Here is a 25,102-nt window from a genome sequence, read left to right on the forward strand (position 1 = left end):
GAACCTAAGGGACAACTTTTTCACACAGAGGGTCATGCGAATATGGGATGAGTTGCCAGAGGAAGTGGTGGATTCCAACATTTAAAAGTCATCTGGATGGGTATATGAATAGGAAGAGTTTAGAGGGATATGGGCCAAATGCTGGTAAATAGGACAAGATTTACAGAGGATATCTGGTCAGCTTGGATGAGTTGGACCGAAGGGTCTGTTTCTGTGCTGTAGATCTCTCTGACCCAATGAATCAATTAAGCAAAAGAAAGATATAGAATAGAATAAGTTAAATAATAATATACGCTATACACTTAAAGATTCTTAAACAGATGCTAAATATATATAATTCAATTAATCCCCACAAACCCTTTACATTACTCACACGAAGCAGAATATCTTTCTCTACCACCCCTATAAGGCCTGATTTAACTCTGGCTTCAACTCCCCATCTTGTGAATCTATCGCCTCTTCCTGCAGCCTTCATACAATTGAGCTTAAACTTTCTCAGCTCCAAACACCCCTTCACAGTGTTTAACCAAACGCTTCTCATCTGGAGCTATTACTAAACTCCTTACTCTGAGGTAATCTTTTTTTAAAACAATGCTGAACCATCTTCTCCCTTAGAGGCAACTGTTTTACACTTGTAGCTTCAGCTAAGAACGCTGCAGACCTGCCCCAAACAGAAACTAAATCTGAAAGTTTTATCTCCAACCTATGGGTATTCCCCACTAAGATTTTTTTAAAATCCACAGTATGTCACCAGAAAGCCTAATACACTATTCTGTGTACTTTCTTTGCTCATTAGCTCTCCCAATAAAACATAAACCCATTTGTTCTTGGAGACTATCTCTCTCAGTTTTAAGAGGAATGATCATGGCTACAGACATATATTGTCAAATTAATCATTAAACCTCTTCAGATACATAAAATACTCTATTTGCTACAGTTCAAATTCAAAAATCCAAACTTCAGAATAAATCACATTGAAATATATATAGATAGCAAGCTTATATCAGACACTCTCTAGTGGAGTGTCTGCAGCCCTTTGTCAACTATGGCTAGACACCTACTCATATGAAACAGATCAGCCAGGTAATGCCTTAAGACCATAGCTGTGAGAGCAGAAGTAGGCCATTCAGCCCATCAAGTCCACTCAATAACTATGGATAATCGGATAATCCTCAATTCCATTCTCTCATCTTAACCCCCTAAACCTTGATTCCCTTGATGTTTAAAAACTTATATCAACCTTGAATGTATTTTACAAGACAACTTTGACAGCCCTCCACGATAAAGAATTCGACAGATTCACGACCCTCCGAGAGAAATAATTCCTACTCATCTCATTATGAATGAGCAACTCCGAACTCTTGTTCTAGACTATCTCAGGATGACAAACAACCTCTACGCATCTAACCTGTAAAGTCCCTGAATAATTTTATGGTCTCCTCTCACTCCTCTAAACTCCTATGAGTACAATGAGTACATATTGAACTTTTCTTCACACAAAAATCCCTCCATACCCAGGATCAGCCAAATGAAACTTCTCTCAACAACCTCTAGATAAGGAGCTCAAAGCTGTTTTCTGTATTTCCAGCTCTGGTCAGATTAGGGTCTTGCATATTGTAGCAAGGCCTCCCTATTTATATGCTTCATTCCTTTTGAAATAAAGGCCATCATTCCATTTGCCTTTGCTGTTACTTCAATGTTAGCTTTTTGTGATTCAAGCACAAGGATCCCAAAACATTCCTTTGGGGTGGCACGGTGGCTCAGTGGTCATCACTGCTGTCTCACAGCGCCAGGGACCTGACTTCAGTTCCAGCCTCGGGTGAATGTCTGTGTGAAGTTTGCACATTCTTCCTGTATCTGCATGGGTTTCCTCAGGGTGCTCCGGTTTCTACTCACAATCTAAAGAAGTGCAGGTGAGATGAATTGGCTATGCTAAATTGTCCACAGTGTTCAGGGGTGTATGGGCTGGATGCATTAGGCAGGGGTTAAATGTAGGGGAATGGGTTTAGGTGGGTTAAACTTTGGAGGATTAGTGCGGACTTGTTGGGCTGAAGGGACTGTTTCCACTCTGTAAGGATTCTATGATCTAAAACCGACTAGACGAAAGTGGGTACTGCAGATGCTAGATTTTAGAGTCAAGATTAGAGTGGAAAAGCACAATCCCTGAAGAAGGGCTTTTGCCCAAAACATCAGTTTTCCTGCTCCAAGGATGCTGCCTGACCTGATGTGCTTTTCCAGCACCACTCTAATCTTGACTATGATCTAAAACCCTTTGTGCTGCATTTTTTCGCAATTTTCTCCATTTAAATAAAATCAGCTCTTCTATTCTTCCTGCAAAAGTGCAATATCTCATATGTCCTGCACTGTTGCTTCTCTTTTTTTAAAGAAATTTAAAGAAGATCTTACCGTCTGTTTTTATGTTACTTAGCCTTCATAGTTTATTTACCCCATTGCTTTTAATTTTTTTGTTGGTCAGTTCTTTGATTTACCATTAATCTTTGCCACATGACTTTTTTCTTCCAATTACTGTCCTTAACTTTCCTAGATAACCATAGTCAGTTTATCCCTTTCCTAGAACCCTTCACCTTCACTGGGATATACCTTTGCTATGAGAGTTGAACTGTTTCAAATGTCTGCCATTGTTTGTCGACCATGTTTTCTGCTAATCAAAGAAAAGGTAATGTGGATGCTGGAGTCTGAAACAAATACAGAATGCTGGAGAAACTCAGGCGTTCTGTTAGGATCTGTGCAGAGAGTTTAGAGTCCAGTATAAATTATCTTCAGAATAGATCCTTTCTCCTCCCCAGGTTGAAACTTTGTAACACTGACAATATCTAGTAATTGAGAATCCGAATCTGCTAATGTAGAAAAGAATATTACTGTTTAGATTTAGAGTTCCTATTCCTCCGAACATGTTATTCAATCAACTAAGAAATTATTTATTAGCATGATTTCAATAATGAAATACCACTATAGCACTTTTAATGTAAGGTGTTTCACTGGAGGGTACTGAGACAAATTTTGCAGCTAAGCTGCATAAGGTATTCAGATAGTCAACTAAATGATTGGTCAAAGCAATAAGACTTAAAGGAAGGGAGAGATAGAGAGAGTTACACAGGAATTTCAGAGCTTAGGGCCTAAGGAATGAATTGGCTGCAATTGTGCAGCAATTAAACTTGTGGATGCTCAAAAGACAAGAATTGGAAGAGTGTAGAAATCGTGTTGGCCTGTATGGCTGCTGGAGGTTGGAGTGGTAAGGAGAGGGATCTGAAAACAAGGCTGAGAATTTTAAAAATGAGGTATTGCTGCACTTCAGACCATTGCAAAATTAAGATGACAAACTAATACTCACACTTTGGCTTGAGTTTGTGTTTTGCAAGAGATGTATCTCTGAACCTGGGCCTGGTTCACTCCATAGATCCCGGTCCATGTGAAAGTTCCTCCTATTACAATCGTCCAAAAGGTATGTCGGTGGAACGGATTGGGGTCAAAACTGAACACAGATGTTGGACATTAAATTATAAAGCACATTGTTAATAGATCCTGTTAATTAAAAGAACATACCTTTGCAATACTTACTTCCAGAAGTTTAGTCTGCCCCCGTGTTCAGCAGAATTCAGTACCTTACTGATGCCCCCTTTCAGTATTATGGCTTGAACAATGACTGCCACAAGCCCAATCACCATGATGACAATCTGAAATACATCTGTCCACACAACAGCTTTGAGACCTCCCTGAAGCAAAGAGAAGGAAAAGTATCATAGCCAAGTGTTAAGTGACTGCCTTGGCTCAGTGGGTAATCACTTGCCTAAAAGTCAGAAGCTTGTTGGCTCAAGTCTCACTCCAGGGATTTAAGTGTTCTTTCATTTAGATACCAGCTAACTTGTAACTGAGACACTGCTGCACTGTGAGAGGTGCTTTTGTTTTTAACTGATATATTAAAGAAAAGCCCTGCTTTCAACTGCATTCAGTTAGAAAAGATCCCACTGCACAAGAACAACAAGAAAGGTGTCCTGGCCAATATTTATCCTTTATTCACACCGTGGAAGTGCAAGGCAGTGGTCATCTCCAACAAGGGAGAAATTTATCTATTGCCCCTTGATATTTAATATATTATCATTTCTGAATCCTCCATTACAATTGAACCGAAACTGAATTAGATGAGTCACATAAATATTTTGGGGACATCAGCAGGTCAAGGGCTGGGAACTTTGCAGCAAGTAACTCACCTCCTATTTACCCACAGCCTGTTCGTCATCTGCAAGGGACAAGACAGGCGTATGATGGAATATTCCCCACATGCCTGGGGCTCCAGTAACATTCAAGAAGACTGACACCATCCAGGACAAAGCATCCCACCAGACTGCCACCACATCCACAAACATTCATCCTCACTACCACTGACTCTCTGGAGCAGTGTGTGCATCATCTATAAGATGGATGGCACAACTTCATTAAGGCTGCTTGGACAGTACCAGAGGAGTAGAGATTGGCTTTAGTTGTATAGGAGCTGGCTTGCACCATGCCTGAAGTATTGTATGCAGTTTTGGTCTCCAAATACTGCTTTTTGCCATCGAGGAAGTGCAACAAAGGTTCACCAGACTTTTTCTCAGGATGACAGGGATCCTATGAAGACGAGTTGGGAAAACTGGGCCTGTAATCCATAGAGTATCAAAGAATGAGAGATGATCTTGTTTAAACTTACAAAATGTTTAATGGGGTAGAGTGCTTTGAGCTATAGACAGATTTATAATCGGGAAGAAAATCAAGGGTTATAGGGAAAACTAAGGAAAGTAGAGTTGAGGATTATCAGACCAGTCATGATTGGTGTCGGGCTGGGGTGTACAAAGTTAAAAATCACATAACACCAGGTTATAGTCCATTTGGAAGCACTTGCTTTCTGAGCATTGCTCCTTCTTCAGGTGGTTGTGATCAGTCATGACTTCATTGAATGGTGGAGCAGACTCAATAGGCTGAATGGCCTATTTCTACTTCCTCGTCTTATCAACTAGTCTGTGCTGATAGTGAAGACTAAAACAGTCCCTTCACCTCCACGTCTTTCCTCCAGAAGTGGGTGATTCCCACTTTGCTGCTCATTCCCCAGACCCTCCCATTATCCTCTTTCTCCAGCCTCCACCTAGACTGTTTTAAAATTATTTGATAGATTGCGCTTCATCCAAGGGTCTATGCCTGTGCTCCTCAGATGCTACCTGACCTGCTGTGCTTTTCTAGCACCACGCTTTTCAATTCCATGTGCAAGCTTACTCTGTGTAAAGACATTCTTTTCTTTATCAGTTCCTTTGGCGAATAAACGTAAATGTATGCTGTTCACCACCAGTTTCAGCAGCTCAATTATCTTAACTTACCAGAGTGCAGTAGAAAGTACAGACTGCTCCAGTCGAAATAATCGAACCCCAGAGGTTGAAATTTGTCACTAAAAGCAAGAAATAAATGCATCTGAATCGTCGGTACTGAAGGCCGTTGTTATTATTGCTGAACCGACAAATGATGAGACAGAAAAGTCATACAGACCTTGATTCAATGCCAGCGCTGGAGCATAAATAACAATCCCTGTGTATAAAATCTGAAATAAATGATACATAACTCAGACAACTAAGGTCCAATTAAGCATTGATTTCTGAAGATACTGTCATTTGTAAAAATAAAGAAAAGGAAAGAGCATAAGAATAAGGGACAGAGGCAAAGGAAATAAAAGGAGAGTGTCAGGAAGAGAGGACAGAATGAGAGAAAGAAAGTGTGTGTATGAGAGAAAGAAAGAAAGAGAGAGAGAGAAGCGTTCTCAGGTCTGCTATAAGGCACATTTGAAATGGTTTGGGACAGGTTTGGAAGCTGATTTGCCACATGCAACATTAACATAAAACAGAAATAAAACCAAGAATTGCGGGTGCTGTAAATCAGAAACCCAGAGCAGACATTGATGGAAAAGTGCCTCAGGTCTGGCAGCATCTGTGGAGAGAAATCAGGGTTTCCTGAAAACACGAGGAGTCACTTGACCCAAAACGTTAACTCTGATTTCTCTCCTCAGATGCTGCCAGACCTGCTGAGCTTTTCTGCTTTTGTTTAACATAAAGCAAACTCAGCGACGTTTAATCTCATTGCACTGTGTTCATGGGTTGCAGGCGTTGGTTCAACAAACACAATGGCTGCAAAACATCTGCCAACTTACAAAATTCAGTGCATTGTTAAGATGCAAATAAAGGAAACTGCTTCAAAATATGTGCAATGCAAGATAATTTCCATTCGAGGTGATAATATGATGCGAAGCATTGCTGGAGCAATGTGCAGCTTCACAGGTTGGAAGGACATGTTGGTGTTGCCAGTTTCCTATGTGATAAAAACAATGACCTGGATTACACCTCTTCCCACCCTACCTCTTGCAAAAATGCCATCCCATATTCCCAATTCCTCCGCCTCCGCCGGATCTGCTCCCAGGAGGACCAGTTCCACCACAGAACACAGCAGATGGCCTCCTTCTTTAGAGACCGCAATTTCCTTTCCCACCTGGTTAAAGATGCCCTCCAACGCATCTCGCCCACATCCCGCACCTCCGCCCTCAGACCCCACCCCTCCAACCGTAACAAGGACAGAACGCCCCTGGTGCTCACCTTCCACCCTACCAACCTTCGCATAAACCAAATCATCTGCCGACATTTCCGCCACCTCCAAAAAGACCTCACCACCAGGGATATATTTCCCTCCCCACCCCTTTCCGCCTTCCACAAAGACCATTCCCTCCGTGACTACCTGGTCAGGTCCACGACCCCCTACAACCCACCCTCCCATCCTGGCACCCTCCCCAGGAACTGTAAAACCTGCGCCCACACCTCCTCCCTCACCTCTATCCAAGGCCCTAAAGGAGCCTTCCACATTCATCAAAGTTTTACCTGCACATCCACTAATATCATTTATTGTATCCGTTGCTCCCGATGTGGTCTCCTCTACATTGGGGAGACTGGGCACCTCCTAGCAGACCACTTTAGGGACCATCTCCGGGACACCCGTTCCAATCAACCACACCGCCCCGTGGCCCAACATTTCAACTCCCCCTCCCACTCTGCCGAGGACATGGAGGTCCTGGGCCTCCTTTACCACTTCTCCCTCACCACCAGACGCCTGGAGGAAGAACGCCTCATCTTCCGCCTCGGAACACTTCAACCCCAGGGCATCAATGTGGACTTCAACAGTTTCCTCATTTCCCTTTCCCCCACCTCACCCTAGTTCCAAACTTCCAGCTCAGTAACTGTCCCCATGACTTGTCCGGACTTGTCCTCCCTGCCTATCTCCTTTTCCACCTATCCACTCCACCCTCTCCTCCTTGACCTATCACCTTCATCCCCTCCCCCACTCACCCATTGTACTCTATGCTACTTTCTCCCCACCCCACCCTTCTCTAGCTTATCTCTCCACGCTTCAGGTTCACTGCCTTTATTCCTGATGAAGGGCTTTTGCCCGAAACGTCGATTTTACTGCTCCTAGGATGCTGCCTGAACTACTGTGCTTTTCCAGCACCACGAATCCAATTTCCTATGTGAGGATGTCCTGGCCTTCACTGAGAAGCAAACAGCTCCAAAGAAAAAGAACTGGATATAAACATGAAGTGTAACATTTTACTGGGAATTATAGGATGGTCACAGCATAGAAAGAGAGCATTCAGCCTGTTGGGTTTGTGCTATGATGTAGAAGGGCTGGTGTTGGACTGGGGTGGACAAGGTTAAAAATCACTCAACACCAGGTTATCGTCCAACAGGTTTATTTGGAACCACTAGCTTGGTGGTGTCGGGTTTGTGCTACACAAAGATTAGTTTGGAACTAATTCGAGGTCTCATTCAAAACAGCTATAATGAACACAATAGGCCAAGGGGTTTCCTCAAGTGAATAAGGTTTCTATGATTCTAAGAAGGAAATGAGAATCGATGAGGGTAATACCCTCAGGTATCAAATTACATCAGCGAGTAGCTGGTAACAGAATGAAACAGAATAAGCCACATAACAAAGCCTTTTATTGAAGAACAGTGCCAAGGCAAAGGTCAGAAAGAGGGATTCACATCGAAGAATAATTCATGGCCAATAGCAGCTTTAAAAGTCAATTGAAACCATAAATGCTGTAAAGCTAGTTTGTCATTCACAGTAATGGCCCATTGCCAGGGAAGGTGATTTAATTATGTGTTAATGTTACTGACTGTTTACTGTATGGTCTGTCACTCAGTACAAATGTTTCTTCATGATTTTTATGGTGATACTATAATGTAATTACAAAAATAAACTGATAGAAGTTACATATTTTAACTGCGTACTTACTGTTTGAATCATAAATAATATTGTTCCACATAAACGAACCCATCTGTTAAACCGCAGCTCCAAGTACTGAAAATCAGACAGCCATGGGTGAGATCTTGGTGTAAATCTCAATTCAAACACGAGTGCCCCTGCTCCTCCCCGCCATTATTCTTATTTAGCCAAATTCAGGCAACAGAAGGCCACCTACCCAGAGAAACAGCACAACAAATTTACATAGCCCTATTATATTCCACTGACCTAAGGCTAGCATGAGTCTTTGACCCATCAGTGAAAGCTCACAGCATTGCACGATGCTGGGCATTAATGGCTCCAATAAGTGATTTTGCAATTATTTCTTAAAAGGTTTCCTTGTGGGCCATGTTGTACAGATAATGGTTCTGGAAGGTTTAATGACAGTCTTGTTCCAAAATGGGTCATACGTATCACCTCAGGCTCCTGATATTCTTTGTTTTTATGTCCAACTTTTAGTGTCCAAGGATGTGCAGGCTAGGTGGATTAGCCATGATAAATGCAGGCTTATAGTTTAGAGGTATTGGTCTGGGTGGAACGCTCTTAGGAGGGTTGGTGTGGATGAGATGGGCCCAATGATCTGTTTCCACACTGTAGGAATTCTATGATCTAACCAATGTGACTTGTACTTGTTGTTCACAGGCAATAAACTAAAAAAAACTAAACAAGTAAACTAAAATAACCAAAAGTGCAGTCACAAATACACTTGGTGGTGAGGAAGGCATTTGGTATGCTTGCCTTTTTGCTCAGAGGATTGAAGGATTGAGTATAGGAGTTGGAAGGTCATGTTGCAGCTATACAGCACACTTTTGGAATACTGCCTTCAATTCTGGTCTCCCTGCCATATGAAGGATGTTGTGTAACTTGAAAGGGTTCAGAAAAGGTTTACAAGGATGCTGTCAGGGTTGGAGGGTTTGAGCTATAGAGAGAGGCTGCATAGGCTGTGGCTGTTTTCCCTGGAGTGTCAGAGGCTGACAGGTGGGCTTATAGAAGTTTATAATATCATGACAAGATCTTTTCACCAGGGTAAGGGGGTCTGAAACCAGAGGGCATAGGTTTAAAGTGAGAGGGCAAAGATTTCAAAGGGACCTGAGGGGCAACTTTTTCACACAGAGGGTGGTGCGTGTATGGAATGAGCTGCCAAAGGAAGTGGCGGAGGCTCGTAGGATTACAGCATTTAAAAGACATCTAGTTGGGCTTATGAATAGGAAGGGTTTAGAAGGATATGGGCCAAATGCTGGCAAATGGGACTAGATTAATTTAGGATATCTGGTCAGCATGGATGAGTTGGACCAAAGAGTCTGTTTCCGTGCTGTATATCTCTATGACTATTCTGTTTAAAAAAAAACACAACATCTTGCTATTTTTTTCTCTGGGCTTGCTGCAACATCTTGTGAATTAGATTTAAATTCTGGGGAAATCTTAGAAGGTTAGTAATCCTAGAAAACCCTGGGTACTAGCGAGACCTCCATTGCTGCGTGGCATCCTAAGTTTCAGGCAGTAAGCCATCCTGTAGAGTGCACTAGGAGCTACATTATCCTCAGCCTGCATTACCTGACAGCCCCGGCCATTGACACTTGCCCCACAACATCTCCAAAATCCCCTTCTGAAACCCCTATGTAAGTCCTTCCAGCCTTAAGATTTTACCTTCAAGCTTCACTGCATATTCCAAGCTGGCATTCCCCAATGCTACTACTGTGTGAGTGCTTCACTGTCTGAAATGCCGTTTATATAAGGTATTACCCCAGGGCCCCAGGTAACTTCACAGCTGGATGTTGAGATATCCATGGCTTTCCTGGAAGAAAGGCTGAGATTTCCTTGTACCTGAGCAATGTCCATCATCAACCAACAGCAACACTGGTGTGAAATATTGGTCGTTGGTGTGAAATACTGGGAGTTGGTATGAAATACTGAGCGTTGGCTGTCTATATAACAGAGACTATGTTCCACAGTAAATGACTTGCAACTTTATAAAGCATTGGTTAGGCCAAGACAGAATACTCTGCATATTTGTGTTTGTCACACAGTCAGAAGGACATGAGTACACTGGAGAGGATACGAAGGAGGTTTGCCAGGATGAAACATTTCAGTTATGAGATGCGACTAAATAGGTTGCTTTTGTTTTCCTTGGAGCAGAGGTGTCCGCTGGGGATTTGATTGAAGTATACAAAACTATGAGAGGTATAGACAGAGTAGATTGTAAGAATCTTTTCCCCAGGGCGGACGTGTCCAAGACCATACAGCATAAGTGTAAGGTCAGTAAGTGGTTTAGGAGAGAGATGAGGAAAAACTTATTCACCCAGAAAGTGCTGCCTAAGAGGGTGGTGGAGGCAGGTACAACATTTAAGAAGCATCTGGATGAGGTCTTAAAATGCCAGGGCTTGGTAGACTATGGATCAGATAAAAGGGACTAGTGTAGTTTGGTGGTTATTGGGTTGGCATACACATGGTGGACTGAAGGGCCTGTTTCTATGCTGTATTATTCTATGACTTCAGTTAAGAGTCACACAGGAGTTGAAATATTAATTCTCTTTCTGTCTTCACAGATTCTGCAGGAAATGCTGAGTTGCTTTGCATTTGTTTCTTATTGGTTGGCTCCCACATTTCTTGCATCGATTACATTGGTTCTGGTGTTAGTTTGGAGAGCTTGAACAATCTAAGGAAGCATCTTTCAAAGCAGTGACCACATTGAGGTGTTAATTGTTCAAATTCAGCTCCGTTGGGTGGGACATTGTGTTTGCAAACCACACACCAGAGATCTGAAACAATTGCTCCATTCAGAATTTAGCCAGAACAGAAATGCTGGAAAGGGTGTCCTCAAAACATCATTGAAGACATCAACCTACACTCAGTGACTTACTGAGACCCTGACTTGTGACTAAAAACTTGGAGAAGGCTCACTCCTTAAGGCATCGACCATATCGAATTTTTGTGGGGAACAAGCAGAGGTGAAGTTGAGGCATCGGAGACAGGGACAAATCTCCAAACTGTCCACTGACCCAAACCTTCAAACACCAGCTGCCTCACACAAGAAAGAGCCTGCAAACCACACCTTTGGCCATCTTGGAATTCACTAAACCAGAGACAGAGCAAGTCATCCTCACTCAGTATTCCAGCAACTGATTAAGAAAGACAAGTCTGGAAATAAATACCCTAACACATTAGTAAAGGGAAGCATCTCTGGAGTCCTTTAACAGAGCTGATTAACTATCACATATTCGTAATGATTTTAACTACTCAAACACTACTGGCAATCCCTTGTTATCCTTCCCTTCACCTGGACACTCACCTCATAGCTGCTGGTAACACCAAGCCTGTAGAAGATTGGCAGGAAGACCTCGGCACTGAGAATCACCACAAGCATGTAAGAGATGGCAAAGTAGCCGTTGACAGCCCCAAAGTGATATGTATCGTATGGAGCCCCCAGCATTGTCACTGCAGACATGAAGCTTGCAGTGAGGCTGAGAGCCACTGGCACAGAGCTCATTTGATGGCTTGCCAGAAGAAAGTCTTCGGTTGACTCACGTCCTCTTCCCACCACTGCATGGTAGATTCCCACCAGGGCCGAGATCAGCAAGATGGCAACAAAAACTACATAGTCCCAGGCGCTGAAACTGCCGAAAGTTGTAGGTGCTGCCATTCTTCAGAACTCCTTCCCTGAGCTCAGGGCTTCTCTGCAGGTTGTTACAAGTTTCCCATGCAGCAGGAAGCAGAAACATTACAGGTAGGGCCAATCTCTGAGCCTGTTAGCAAGTTAATGTCAAACTAATTCTTACTGAGTGGTGTAACTTAATTTAATTTAGTTCGTTTAATTATTTATTGAACTGTCGTGTGGGTAATTTTTTAAAATTTGTTTTGTAAAGTTGTTCGTTTATTGTTGTTATACTCTGATTGTGTATATTTTTAAAAATTTTATAATTTTATAAAGAACAAAAATCTTTCTCAATTAAAAAAAACAATTCTGACATATTTCCCAGTTACTCTCCTCTCAGGATGAATTTTTCAGAAATATCCCACAAACGATCCATTAAAGATTGAGGTTAATGGGGAAATATAATACTTCAATCCACATAGAGGAACTCATTAACCTAAAATACATAATTTGGAGGATGGCCAGCCTTTAGAAAGAAGGAGAAACATAAAAAATAGGGAAAGAGAAGGAAAGAAAGCGAAAAGGTGAGAATGAATGACAGGAAACAGAGATAAAGGAAAAGGGAAAATACACGAAGATAGAAAGAAAGGAGGACAGGCAGAAAGGAAGGAAGAAAGATATACAGAAAATGGCCTCCAAGTTGCCTCTGGGACCTTAATCAATTGGTCATTATTCCTGGGTGAAACTTGCACATCTACAAGCCAGTGACCAGGAATAGAGAGTCCATTATCACCATATAGCTCCAATTTAATCTATGGACCTGAAAATTCAGCCAGCTCACAGGCTGAGCACAGGTCATGGTTTAGAATCCAGGATCTCCCTGTCTGTCTGATTCAGGTACTTACTGAACCATCTAAGGAACTTCTCCAGATAACACTGAAATCCGCAGTAATGTTTGACTGAAATTCTGCTGTTTTAATCATTCTCTTATTCGGTTGAAGTTACTTTCCATTCTGATGTTCTCACGCTCCCTTTGCCCTGACCTTCAGCGATGCACATTAACTTTTAAAAGATTGGCTCGGTAAGAACAGGTCTTCAGAGAAGTGTTCATTGTAGACCCACCACTCATCCCTTTCCATTTGAAATAAATATGTACCCTATTATCCTTGTTAACTAACTGCTGCTGACCATTAAACTACAGAAGGATTCCTGTTGGATCCTCTTGTCTTCCAATAGGAAGCACATAATCTTTAAAAATAAAATTATTCATGACAATTAATCCAGAAGGCATAACCAATAATCAGGCTAAAGGGAGTACAAATCGCACCTGAGCAGTTTTAGATTTTGAATTCAGTTTAAAAAATAATATTGATACACATTAAATTGACTTATAGATTACAAACAACTTTTCAACCTAATTGGCCTTTGTCAACATTTATGCTTCACAGGAGCCTTTCTCAGAGCATCTACTTCTATTTCTTTCTCATTCTTCTGTATTTTTAATTAACTAAATAATCTTGACTGCACCAAGAATTCCACTGGAAACCAATTTCAGATTATCAGTTGAGTTTGGGATGTCTTTCATTTACATGTGCTAGAAGCTACATACATTCATGAACAGGACCCCATTCTTTGTACGCAAAAGGAATTTGGCCATACATTGCACCTTTTACGAAGTGGAAAGGGTTATGGAGATTGCTAGTCCCCGCTACATACCCCATGCAATGGCTTGACCCATCAGAGATTACCTGCCTGGCCTGGTTTTCTTGATAAGCTAACGAAGATTGATAGTTAACAGTTCCTGCTGAATCTCCAGCCCAATCATAGACCAACCAATCGGCACTCTCTTTTCATGCTGCACAAAATCGAAGTTAGTTTCTTGTATCCCGGTTCCTGTTAAGGGGAGGTATTGGTGTTGTGGTAACATCATTAGACCAGGGCAGCAGGTTAATGGTTTGGGGACATGGATTGGAATCCCATCATTGCAGATGGTGAAAGTGAAGTCAATAAAATCTGGAATTTTAAAAAATCTACTAAATGGCGAGCATGTAACAATTGTCAATTGTTAAAAAAACAAGTTTAGGGAAGGAAATCTGGCCTACAAGTGGCTCCAAACCCTTAGTAGCGTGGTTGACTCTTAACTGCCCTTTGCAATGGTCTAGACAGTATGGTCAAAGATAACTCCGGATAGGCAACAAATACTAACTTTGCCAGTGACCGGTGACACTGATTTCCCATACGAGAATACAGACAAAGTCCTGATGTAAAGCTTTGACTTTGTGCCTCCTGTTATCAATGTTTTTGTTCTGTACAACAAACAGTTATTTGTATTCCTTACAAGCTCATTTGTTTTTTGGAGCTACCCTTAACACTATCTACAATAATCATGGCTTTATTAAAAAATAATTAATTTGCTGCAAATAATAAATACTGGAATCAGTGAGCGAGTTTCTGAAGTTTTTGGATTGTTACGAACAGACTCTTACCCTTTAAGGAAGGGTATTCCAACAAAGCTGGAGGAACACCACCTTTATTTCCTATTCACTTTACAGCCTCTGGGACTCAGAATTCAGTCTTACAGCTTCAGGGTATGACCTCTGTAGCCCATGTACCCTCGGTCCTCCACCCGACGTTGTTTGTGTCTTGCTTGGCTTTGCTCTCAGCAGAGCCATCTCATTTTCTTCATTTCACATTTAACCTCAATACCTCGTTGACATCTCTATCTCTCTTTTACAACCAGCTTCACTGCCTTTGTCTTTTGCTCTGAGCAATCTCACAATCTATTCCAACTAGTCCTCCTCTTCCTCCATCAATGTAAGTGTCATACTGGACTCAGAACATTAACTCTTGTTTTTCTCTTCACAGAAGCTACCAGACATGCTGAGTTTCTCCAATGCTTTTATTGCTTGTTACCTGGTCTGGGTCTGTATGTGACATCAAAGAGCCTGAATATTAGCTGTTTTGTGAATTGCCCAGAAAACCCGATGGTTATGTGACATTTCTCAGGGTAAATAGGGTTAGGTAATCTACCAGCTTATCCTGAAAATTAAGAATTGTGTATTCTGTTCAAACCAGGTTTTGTGGCAGTTAATACACCAGTTTGAATGCTTCTTGCAATAGACTACGGTCTATTGACAATAGCTCAACTATTAATCCAGAAACTCAACTAATATTTGGGACCCAGGTACAAATCCCACCACAGCAAATGGTGGAATTTGAAATTTTCTTTTAAAATCCGGAATTAAAAATCTACTGATGACATGGAACTATGGCAATAGTTGGAAAAATCCATCTGGCTCATAAACGTCCTTCAGGAAGTCCTCACCTGGTCTGGCCTCCTTGTGACTCCAGACCCATAGCAATGTGGTTGACTCTCAACTGCCCCCTGAAACTCAACTGCTCTCTGAACCTCTGAGAGAGAATAAATGCTGACCAGCCAGTGACGCCCATGTCCCACGAATGAATTAAAAAACTGTCCATTTTCAGCGCAGTTTCCAAGACATTATCCTCAGATTTCATTCCTTAACAGTTCTGTGGGTGTACTTACATCACATGGACTGCAGCAGTTCAGAAAGCGGCTCCCCCTCCACCTTCTCTAGAGATGGACAATAAATGCTGCACTTGTAGCAATGCCTACATCCTGTAAATGAATGATTAAAATGTAATTTCTTTCGACTTCCTCCTTGAAGAGAAGAAGGTTGAGAGGAGATTTGACAGAGGGATTCAAGTTCTTGAGGGATTCAGGACAGAAGAGTTCAGGATAAATTATTCCTGTTGGCGGAGGATGGAGAGAGAACAAAAGAATAAAGAACAAAGTCTTCAGCAAAATAACTGAATGGAACAACAAGAAAGCTATTTTTATACAGTGAGTAGTTAGAATTTGAAATGCACTGCTTGAGAATGTGGTGGTGGCAGATTCAGTTGTGGCTTTCAAAAGGGAATTGCATATGCAAGGACTGTGTCATTTATTTTTTCAGTATTTTCTGAAGTGGACTGAAATGAGAAAGGAACTGCTTTAAAAACCAAGGAACGGTCAAGATTGGTACATGTTTTGAAGGCAATGATGTCCTTGTTAATCCTGTCATCTAATGATTTAAAACCAGCAGGTTATATGAGTAGATTTTGGACAAATTAGTAGAAAAAATGAATCAGGAAATGCCAAGGTCCATAATATTTGCAGCTAGCATTGAACTATTTAAGGGGGTTGATGAGAAACTGGCTGGGTATCAGGAGAAAAGCAGTGGGAGACAGAGGGATGAAGACCAGCAAACCAAGGAGCAAATAATTGGACTGTTAGTTTGAGCATAAGGTGGAGGATCAGAGTGAAGATTATGGGTGAAGACTTGGAGAAAATGAGTATTTTTTGTTTACCAAACTAATATCCATATATTGAACTCAGCAGTGAAAAATGTTCAGAGTTTTCCAAGATTTCATTGTAAATCTATAGTTTAGCATAAACACCAGTTTCCACCTTCCCTTTCTGGATTCTTCCCCTGCCCAGGCAGCCAACTGTCCACTGACAAAGAACACAGCTCTTTTTTTATTTAAAAACCATGAACAAATTTAAATTACACATCATTATAAAATCCCAAATACTGAAATGGGAACAAGGGACGGAACTAAATTAAAATGGAGTTGGTAGGGGAACTAATACACACCAACCCCAGCAGTGATAATCTTTCTCTGGAAGTTTCCTGGTGGACATCTCGTTCTCCATCTCTAAAGACACTCAAGCACAAACATAGCCACAGAAGAGAGGCAGGAAGAAACTAGCTGATTTCATTTTTAAAAAAGCCCGCCATCAAATCATCCAATTAAACAACTAAACATGAAACAATTAACAGGCACTTCCCACGAAGAGCAGGAGAGGAAGGGACATGAAAGAGGGGGAGGGACTAAATCAAAATGTATGTTAGAGACTTTGTTTTAATCAACCTGTTCAGAAATGATAGACATCCCTCTTGAGCAGGTGGTCTTGAACTCCTTCCAGCACAGAGGGAGGAGCTTCACCACTACACCACATGAACACAGCTTTTTCTTTTGTATTATCACCAAATCCCCTATTTCACCAGTTAAAATAACTGGTTAGAAGCAATGTATACCAGAGGCAGTGCAACAACAACAGAAGGGAAGGGCAGGAAAAGATGGAGTGGCAAAATCAAAATTAAATTGAAGGAGGGAATAATGCACTTCACAACCCAGGGTGTTCAACTTTCTCGAAATAAAAGGACTGAATCATAGATTCTTTTTTCTCTAATCAGCCTATTCAGTGGTGCTATCCCATACCTCTGGAAGAAGAAGTAGCATTCACGAAAGATCCTTAAGCAGCATCTGCAAAACTCATTCAGTAACTAGTGGTGTGCTTCAGGGATCAGTGTTGGGACCGCAATTATTAACAATGTATATAGCTGATTGGACTTGGGGGCCACGTGTAGTGTGTTAAAGTTTGTAGGTGACACTAAGATAAGTGGCAGAGCAAAGTATGCAGAAACTGTGAAACTGTGCAGAGGAACATAGATACTTTAAGTGAGTGGGCAAAGGTCTGGCAGATGGAATACAATGTTAACAAATGTGAAGACATCCATTTTGGTAGGAATAACAGTAAAAGGATTATTACTTGAATGGTAAAATGTTGCTATGCAGAGGGAGTCCTTGTGCGAGAATCACACAGGGTTAGTCTGCAGGTACAACAAGTAATTAGGAAGGTAAATGGAATTTTGTCCTTCATTGCTAAAGGGGTTGAGTTTAAAAGCAGAGAGGTTATGTTGCAGCTGTACAAGATACCGGTGAGGCCACACCTGGAGTAGTGAGTGCAGATTTGGTCTTCTTACTTGAGAAAGGATGTACTGGCACTGGAGGGGGTGCAGAGGAGGTTCACTAGGTTGATTCTGGAGTTGAGGGGTTGGCTTATGAGGGGAGACTGAGTAAACTGGGATTATATTCATTGGGATTCTGAAGCATGAGAGGGAATCTTATAGATGCATATAAAATTATGAAGGGAATAGATAAGACAGAAGTAGAGAGGATGTTTCCGCTGGCAGGTGAGACTAGAACAAAAGGGCATAGCCTCAAGATTAGAGGGAGCAGATTTAGTACTGGATTGAGAAGGAACTTCACCCAGAGGGTTGTAAATCTATAGAATTCCTTACCCAGTGAACAATCAGTACTTCAGTAAAAGTTTTTAAAGCTAAGATAGATTTTCTTTGAACAATAAAGGAATTAAGGGATAAGGTGAGAGGGTGGGTAAGTGGAACTGAGTCCACGAAAAGATCAGCCATTGAATGGTGGAGCAGGCTCGAAGGGCCGGATGGCCTACTCCTACTCTTAATTATTATGTTCATTACTACCACCATCTTGAAAGACGAGGGCAGTAGATACATGGGAACACTACCACTTGCAAGTTCTCCTCCAAGCCATTCACTATCCAGACTTGGAAATATATCACCAGTCCTTCACTGTCTCTGGGTCAAAGTCCTGAAATTTCCTCTCTAAGGGCATTGTGGGTCTACTTACATACTGCACAGGGACTGTAATGGTTTGAGAAGGCAGCTCACCATCACATTCTTAAAGCAACTAAGGATGGGCAACAATTGCTTGCCCAGCCAGCAACACCCACATTCACAAGTGAATAAAAAAAGTATTCTGCTGTTGGATTTCAGCAGCTATTCCAGTCCAGATTTTAGATGGCAATTATAGTACGATAAGTTCACAAATAGAACAAGTTCACTTAACTATTAACTTTTCTACTGTTGAAAAGAATGCAATAGAATAACATTATCTGTAGTGCATCTGACTGATACTTGCAGGGGTCTAATATTTAACGAAGACGGGTTCACCAGTTTAAAGTTAAAAACAAATCAATACCAACTGGATGTGATTATTGCTGTAACTGAGAAGTAGGGAGATTATGCTTTGGTTTTATTTTTGTATTCATTCACAAGATGTGGGCATTGCTGGCCAGGCCAGTATTTATTGCCCATCCCTAATTGCTCACACGCAATGAAGAGCTAAGAGACAACCTCCCATTGCTGGAGGCTGGAGTTACATGTAGGCCAGACCAGGTAGGGCTGGCAGTTACTTTCCCTAAAGGACATTAGTGAATCAATTGACAATAGTTTCATGCTTATTATTAGATTCATAAATCATCATTTTTCCTTTTTTTATCAAATGAAATTTTAGTATCTGCCATGGCAGGATTTGAACCCAGTTCCCCTGATATTGTGTGGGTCTCTGAATTAATAGTCTAGCAATAATACCACTAGGCTATTGCCTCCCCGAACAGGACATTGTTGAGATTCCATTTGGATTACTGTTTACAGTACAGGTCTCCTTAATTAAGAAAGAATGTAAATGTGTTGGAGACAGTTCAGAGAAAGTTTAGAGCTGAAAATGTGTTGCTGGAAAAGCGCAGCAGGTCAGGCAGCATCCAAGGAGCAGGAGAATTGATGTTTCGGGCATGAGCCCTTCTTCAGGAATCTGTGCTGAAGGAATCTGATTCCTGAAGAAGGGCTCATGCCCGAAACGTCGATTCTCCTGCTCCTTGGATGCTGCCTGACCTGCTGCGCTTTTCCAGCAACACATTTTCAGCTCTGACCTCCAGCATCTGCAGTCCTCACTTTCTCCTTAGAGAAAGTTTACTCATTTAATACCTGGATTAGGAAGGTTGTCACTTGAAGGAAGGTTGAACAGGCTGGGCTTGCATCTGCTGGAGTTTAGAATAATACGATTACTTGATTGAATCATATAAGATTCTGACAGGGCAGATGTGGAGATTATGTTTCCTCTTCTGGGAGAAGAACTAGGGGGCCACTGTTTAAAAATAAGAGGTCACCCATTTGAGAAGGAGGTAGGAGTATTTTCTTTTCTCTCACAGAGGATCACAAGTCTTTAGAACTCTCTTCCTCATTGGAAGCAGAGTTCTTAAATATTTCTAAGGCAAAGATGGGTAGGTTCTTGATGAACGGCGGGGGTGAAAGATTATCGGGCGTAGGTGGGAATATGGAGCATTGAGATCAGCCCAGATCTTGTTGAATGGTGGTTCGAAGGGCAGACTGACCTGCTCCTAATTTGTCTGTTTATGTGTTCAAATTTATTCAGCGCCTGTCATGCGAGATATTTGATGCTTGCGTTGAGCACTGCACATGTGCTATTGGTGGGGAGCCAGTCTCCTACACCCTCAACCCAACAGAATTCCAGAGCCTGGAGTCCACAGCATGCTATGCTTCCCTGTTCCTCAGCAGCTTTGTGGCTGGAGGAGGAGAACAGGTGATCAGGAGAAGGATAGGATGTTAGATATAAGGTTCAAGATGGTTAAGAATTAGTCAATGTGAAAGTTGCTCTAAGCAAGGATTAATACCTATCCAAGTTTGGCAGATTACTGTCTGTGTGAGCGTTAAGGACTTGATACTGCTGCTGTTTCAGTCCCACAGGAACAACTGTCTAATCAAAGCAAAAAAAAAACTGAGCACACTGAAACCAAAATCTCCCGGGACTGTGAAGTCTGCTTCTGGAGTGAGTGAATGAATTAATTAGTTAGTTAGTCGAAAGAAGTGCACCTGTGAAAGCTGGTGCAGTCTCAGTCCTGACAATAAAGGATCCACAGTAAGTTAAAGAGAGAAAAAGCTGGAAAATAGCTCAGGAGGGAGCCAGGAAGATGCACCAGCAACCAAACTTAAAGAGCGAGTAATGTATTCAGTCTGACTAGGATCTAATGGAGTCATACATGTCTCAATTGTCCTTCTTAAAGTCCTGCTCAAGTCTGTTTCTTCTTGTTTAGATGTGTCAGTATCACAGACTAATACCAATATTCTTCCAACATATATATGGATAACACCAGCTAAACTGCAGTTTCCTTTATATGACATATTAGGTACAAGTTGTATTCTATGACTATCCTGGCTGATCCAATTATCTGGTGAAGGAAGGGAACTCAGTTAGAAGGTAAGACATTGTTCAACACTCAGGTTTAAGAGGGAAAGCTGGTTAGTAGAAATGACAAGATTGAGTACTCCAGGAATAAGAAGTTCAACAAACTATCTGTAACAATCTTAGAATCATTCCTGGGCAGTCCAAAGAGGAATTGTGTTAAAAGGTATTTGAGTGGATTAAGTGGATTAAAGGTGGACTGAGAGATGGATGATCCTGTGTAGCAATATGTCATGGTGATCTAGACCTGTTTCCACTGCATGTATTATTTGTTCATTTAACTTCAATAATAAATGGTGATGCCTTGGGATTCCCTCTAGATCCAGCTCTTAGTTAGTTTCCACTAAAATCTTGTCCACAAAAGAATGACACCTGACTTCCTACTTCTTGCATGTAAGTCACACATTTGCAATATTTGAATCTACAGCTGCATGTAAGAATTTCATTAGATGTCTTAATGGGCTCCATCCTTTGCCAAATCTACCCTTGAAATTGAGCAGTGAAATTAGCTTCTTTGAGATCCTTGTTGAGAAATCAGCTGAGCGTTCTTGTTTGCTGTTGACAAAGATTCCTTTCATTCCATAAAGTATAAGATTAGCCTTATTGGAAGCTTTGTAACTATAGCCAGAGTCATTTTTGACCATGTGAGCTTGGTGTTGAACTGGGGTGCATCTAAACCATTCTGCAGGATAATAGTTATTTTGAAAGATCATTTCTCACTGTATATCATGCAAATTCATGAACTACCCTAAGACTATCATGTTTGGCTCTGAAAAGTGCCCAGTATACCTCCTATTACCTTGAAGGGTAAGGTATCTCAAACATTTGGGAAACTGCAGAAAGTAACTGTTTTTTGCTGCTACTATAAAGTAGCAACATGAATAGTGTTTGCCACAAATAAACTGCTGTCTTCAAACTGAAAAGATTTTCCACACACCTCACAAATGAGTGCTGTGTTGTATGAATTTCAGTGCCAGTCTGATGCTAGTTATGTAGACTCAAGTTAAAAAAAATTGTATCAAATAGCATATTCCCTGACAGCTCACAACAGGCAAGGAACTAACTGCACCTAACCAGCTTGCAAAACTGAAAACAGTGTCTATCATTACATAGTTTTCATGATTATTCAGTAATTGCGAAACAATCTGTTGTGTGCCAGGAATTATGCAAACAAGCAATTTAGACTTGCAATATTATGTGCTAGAAGCTACCCGGTTCTTTGCAGATAGAAAGAACATGTTCACATACTATTTTGTTTCAACTCAACGAAACAGGTGACAACTATCCTCTCATTCATTTCTTGGGGCAACCTGCCCAGTTTTAAATGGAAACAAAGTTTGGCAGTTAACTGTCAATCATCATCTAAGATACGATGATGGGATTAAGTTATATTGTGTTACAAGTGATGAAGAGTGTTAATCAAGTGAATAGACAGAAATAGTTCAAGGCTCTTGTGGTACAATGGTAGGTCCCTACCTAGTGGTCAGAAAACCCAGGCTCATGTCCCACTTGCTTCCAGGGTGTGTGACACATCTGAATGGGTTGATTTGAAAGCATCTCAACTTTAGATATTTTAGGGTTCTTGTGATGTAGTGGTAGTGTCCCCATCTTGTGGCCAGGAGCCTCGAGTTCAAATATGAACTGCTCCAGGGTTGTGTAATACCCCTCCTCTCGGTCTTTTTTCTCCAAGGAGAACACTCCCAACTTCTTCAATCTATCCTCATGACTGAGTTTGTTCATTTCTGAAACCATTCTTGTAAATCACTTCAGCACTCTCTTCAATGCATTCACACCTTTCCTGTAAGTGCCCATAACTGTACATGTTACTCCAACTGAGGTTTAATAAGTGTCTTCACAAGGTCAGCATCACCTCCCTGCTTTCTACTCTACAGCCCTATTAATAAAGCAGGGAGCACTATATGCTTTATTAGCTGCTCTCCACCTGTCCTGCTACCTTCACTGATCTGTGCACATACACACCTAGGTCCCTCAGCTCTGGCACCCGTTTAGGATTTTACCTCCCACTTTATATCATGTTTCAATGTTCTTCCAACCAAAGTGCATCACTTCACATTTCTCTGCAATGAATTTCATCGTCATCCATTCACCTCCTCTGCTTACTTGTCAATGTCCTTTCAGAGTTCCACACTGTCCTCCTCAAAGTTTATAATTCTTTCAAGTTTAGTGTCATCTGCAAACTTTGAAATTGTCACTTGCACACTAAAATCCAAATCATTAAGATATATCAGAAAAGGGTCCCAACACTGACCCCTGGGGAACTCCACTACAAACCTCCCTCCAACCCCAAAATATCCTTTGACCATTACTCTCTGTTTCCTATCACTCAATTAATTTTTGATCCACATTGTCACTATTCCTTTTATACCTTGACCTATAATTTTCTTCACAAGTCTGTTGTGTGGCTCCATATCAGATATCTTCTGGAAATCCATGTATACAACTTCAGCAGTATTACATCGACCCTTTCTGTTACTCGTTCAATGTCTCCAGGAAGATAGTTAAACACAATTGTCCCTTTAGAAATCCGATTTTAACTCTTCATAATTGACACATCTATTCCTGTGTGATCATTAATTCCATCCCAAATAATTGTTTCTAGAGGTTTCCCCACGACAAATGTAAACTAAGTGGTCTGTCCTCGCAACCCTTCTTGAACAAAGTTGTAATGTTTGCAATCCTCCAGTCTTCTGGCAGTTCCCCCAAGCCCAGGGAAGACTGAAAGATTATGTCCAATGCCCAACAAATGCTCCCTTCACTGCTTTCAAAATTGTTGGATGCACTTCGTCCAGTCACAGTACCTTGTTAACTTTAAATGCCAACAATCTATCCAACACTTCTGCCATACTAATCTTGAACTTTCTAATGACAAGGAGTTTCTTCACTTCCATAGACTGGGCAGCAACATTCTCTTTTATGAAGACAGACGCAAAATATTCATTTAACACCACAGCTATGTCCCCAACCCCATTTGATCTCTGAGCAGCCCTATTCCTTCTTAAACCAGTCTTTTGCTGTTTATGTAGAAAACTTTGGGATTCCAAAATACTCTAAGACATCGGTGCAGAAATTAGGCCATTCAGCCCATTGAGTCTGCTCTGCGTTCATTCATTGTTTATAAGTTTCTCAACCCCATTATTCTGCTTTCTCCCTGTGACTCTTGATCCCCTTGATACTCAAGAACCTATGTCAGTCTTAAATGTACTCAATGACTTGGCCTCCACTGTCTTCTGTGGCAATGATTTCCTTTATGGTGTGTGGGCTCGAAGAGTATGGAGGGATACAGAGAGCAAACGGAAAGGCAGAGCTGAGGCCATGACCTTGTTGAAAGGGGAAGCAGGTGTGAAGGGCCGAATGGTTTGCCCAGACTTTGGGGGCGAATAGGGGAGGGGCGAGTGGGGTGTGTGAAGGGGAAGGGCTGTTGGGTGAAAGGGGCGGGGCGAACGTGGGGGCGGGGCGAGAGCGGGCGGCGCAGGTAGGCGGTGCTGCGCAAGCGCGCGCGCCGTGAGAACGTGGCCCCTGATTGGTCGAGGTCTGTTGCATCCCACAATCCTGCAGTGAAGATGGCGGCGCCCAGGAGCTGGAGACGCGTGTAGTCCGAGTGAAGGGAACCTCTGTCCGCCTACTGACTGTGGTAGAGGCCGTGTCCCTCCATTCCTCTCACAATGAAGAACAAACCCACCCGGCACCGGACTCAGAACACGTTCCGGGTGAGCGGCGCAGGTTGGGCGGGACTGGGCTCCTCGGAATCCGTGTCATCGCCGTCTGCCCGGGCCTCCCAGCTCCAACCTCCTTATCCCATCGGGTAATCTCCCTCCAAACCACCCCCCGGATTCCCCTTCCCCTCCCCCAGATCACTTACTCCAAGATGATCCCCTTTCTAATCCACCCCCTCACCCATCTCTCTCTCTCTCACTCCGGGACTGGACTGTACAGCGAGGATTGAAACCACAGAATTTCGATAAACTTTTGCCACGGTCAAATGAACCGGAAGAAGGCATTCGGGTTGGATTGCTCCAGTGAAGAATTGCCACAGATGTGGGCTGAATGAACTGTAAACGTCTTTGTGGCTCCTTGCCTCGTGTGGATGCCCCATGATATACCAATTTCTCCCAGGAATAACAATAATGTTTGATTGGGGGAAGTAATATATCCTGAGTAAGCTAGGTTGTTTAGGAAACACTGTTTGCAACACGTGACAATCTGACAAACCAAAATAAGCCAAAGCCCATCGTCTTT

The 25,102-nt window shown here is 41.9% G+C and overlaps 2 protein-coding genes across 2 annotated transcripts in view; one reads left to right on the forward strand and one right to left on the reverse strand.

The window, feature by feature from the left end:
• The window catches only part of LOC140458306 (sodium-coupled monocarboxylate transporter 1-like), a 32,655-nt gene extending 20,839 nt beyond the window's left edge, over nt 1-11,816 (reverse strand). Inside the window, exons 1-6 of the mRNA XM_072552705.1 lie at nt 11,618-11,816; nt 8,320-8,385; nt 5,533-5,584; nt 5,367-5,434; nt 3,580-3,734; nt 3,353-3,493 (exon numbers count right to left, since the gene is read on the reverse strand). Coding sequence (XP_072408806.1) covers nt 3,353-3,493; nt 3,580-3,734; nt 5,367-5,434; nt 5,533-5,584; nt 8,320-8,385; nt 11,618-11,815 — 680 coding nt within the window. The 5' untranslated portion in view covers nt 11,816. The remainder of the gene's footprint in view (nt 1-3,352; nt 3,494-3,579; nt 3,735-5,366; nt 5,435-5,532; nt 5,585-8,319; nt 8,386-11,617) is intronic.
• Nucleotides 11,817-24,407: 12,591 nt separating this feature from the next.
• Nucleotides 24,408-25,102, forward strand: part of utp20 (UTP20 small subunit processome component) — a 114,121-nt gene continuing 113,426 nt past the window's right edge. The window contains exon 1 of the mRNA XM_072551731.1: nt 24,408-24,573. Within this exon, the coding sequence (XP_072407832.1) occupies nt 24,529-24,573 (45 nt within the window). The 5' untranslated portion in view covers nt 24,408-24,528. The remainder of the gene's footprint in view (nt 24,574-25,102) is intronic.

This window comes from Chiloscyllium punctatum, chromosome 32 (genome assembly GCF_047496795.1).
Source record: "Chiloscyllium punctatum isolate Juve2018m chromosome 32, sChiPun1.3, whole genome shotgun sequence".
Lineage (NCBI taxonomy): Eukaryota > Metazoa > Chordata > Chondrichthyes > Orectolobiformes > Hemiscylliidae > Chiloscyllium > Chiloscyllium punctatum.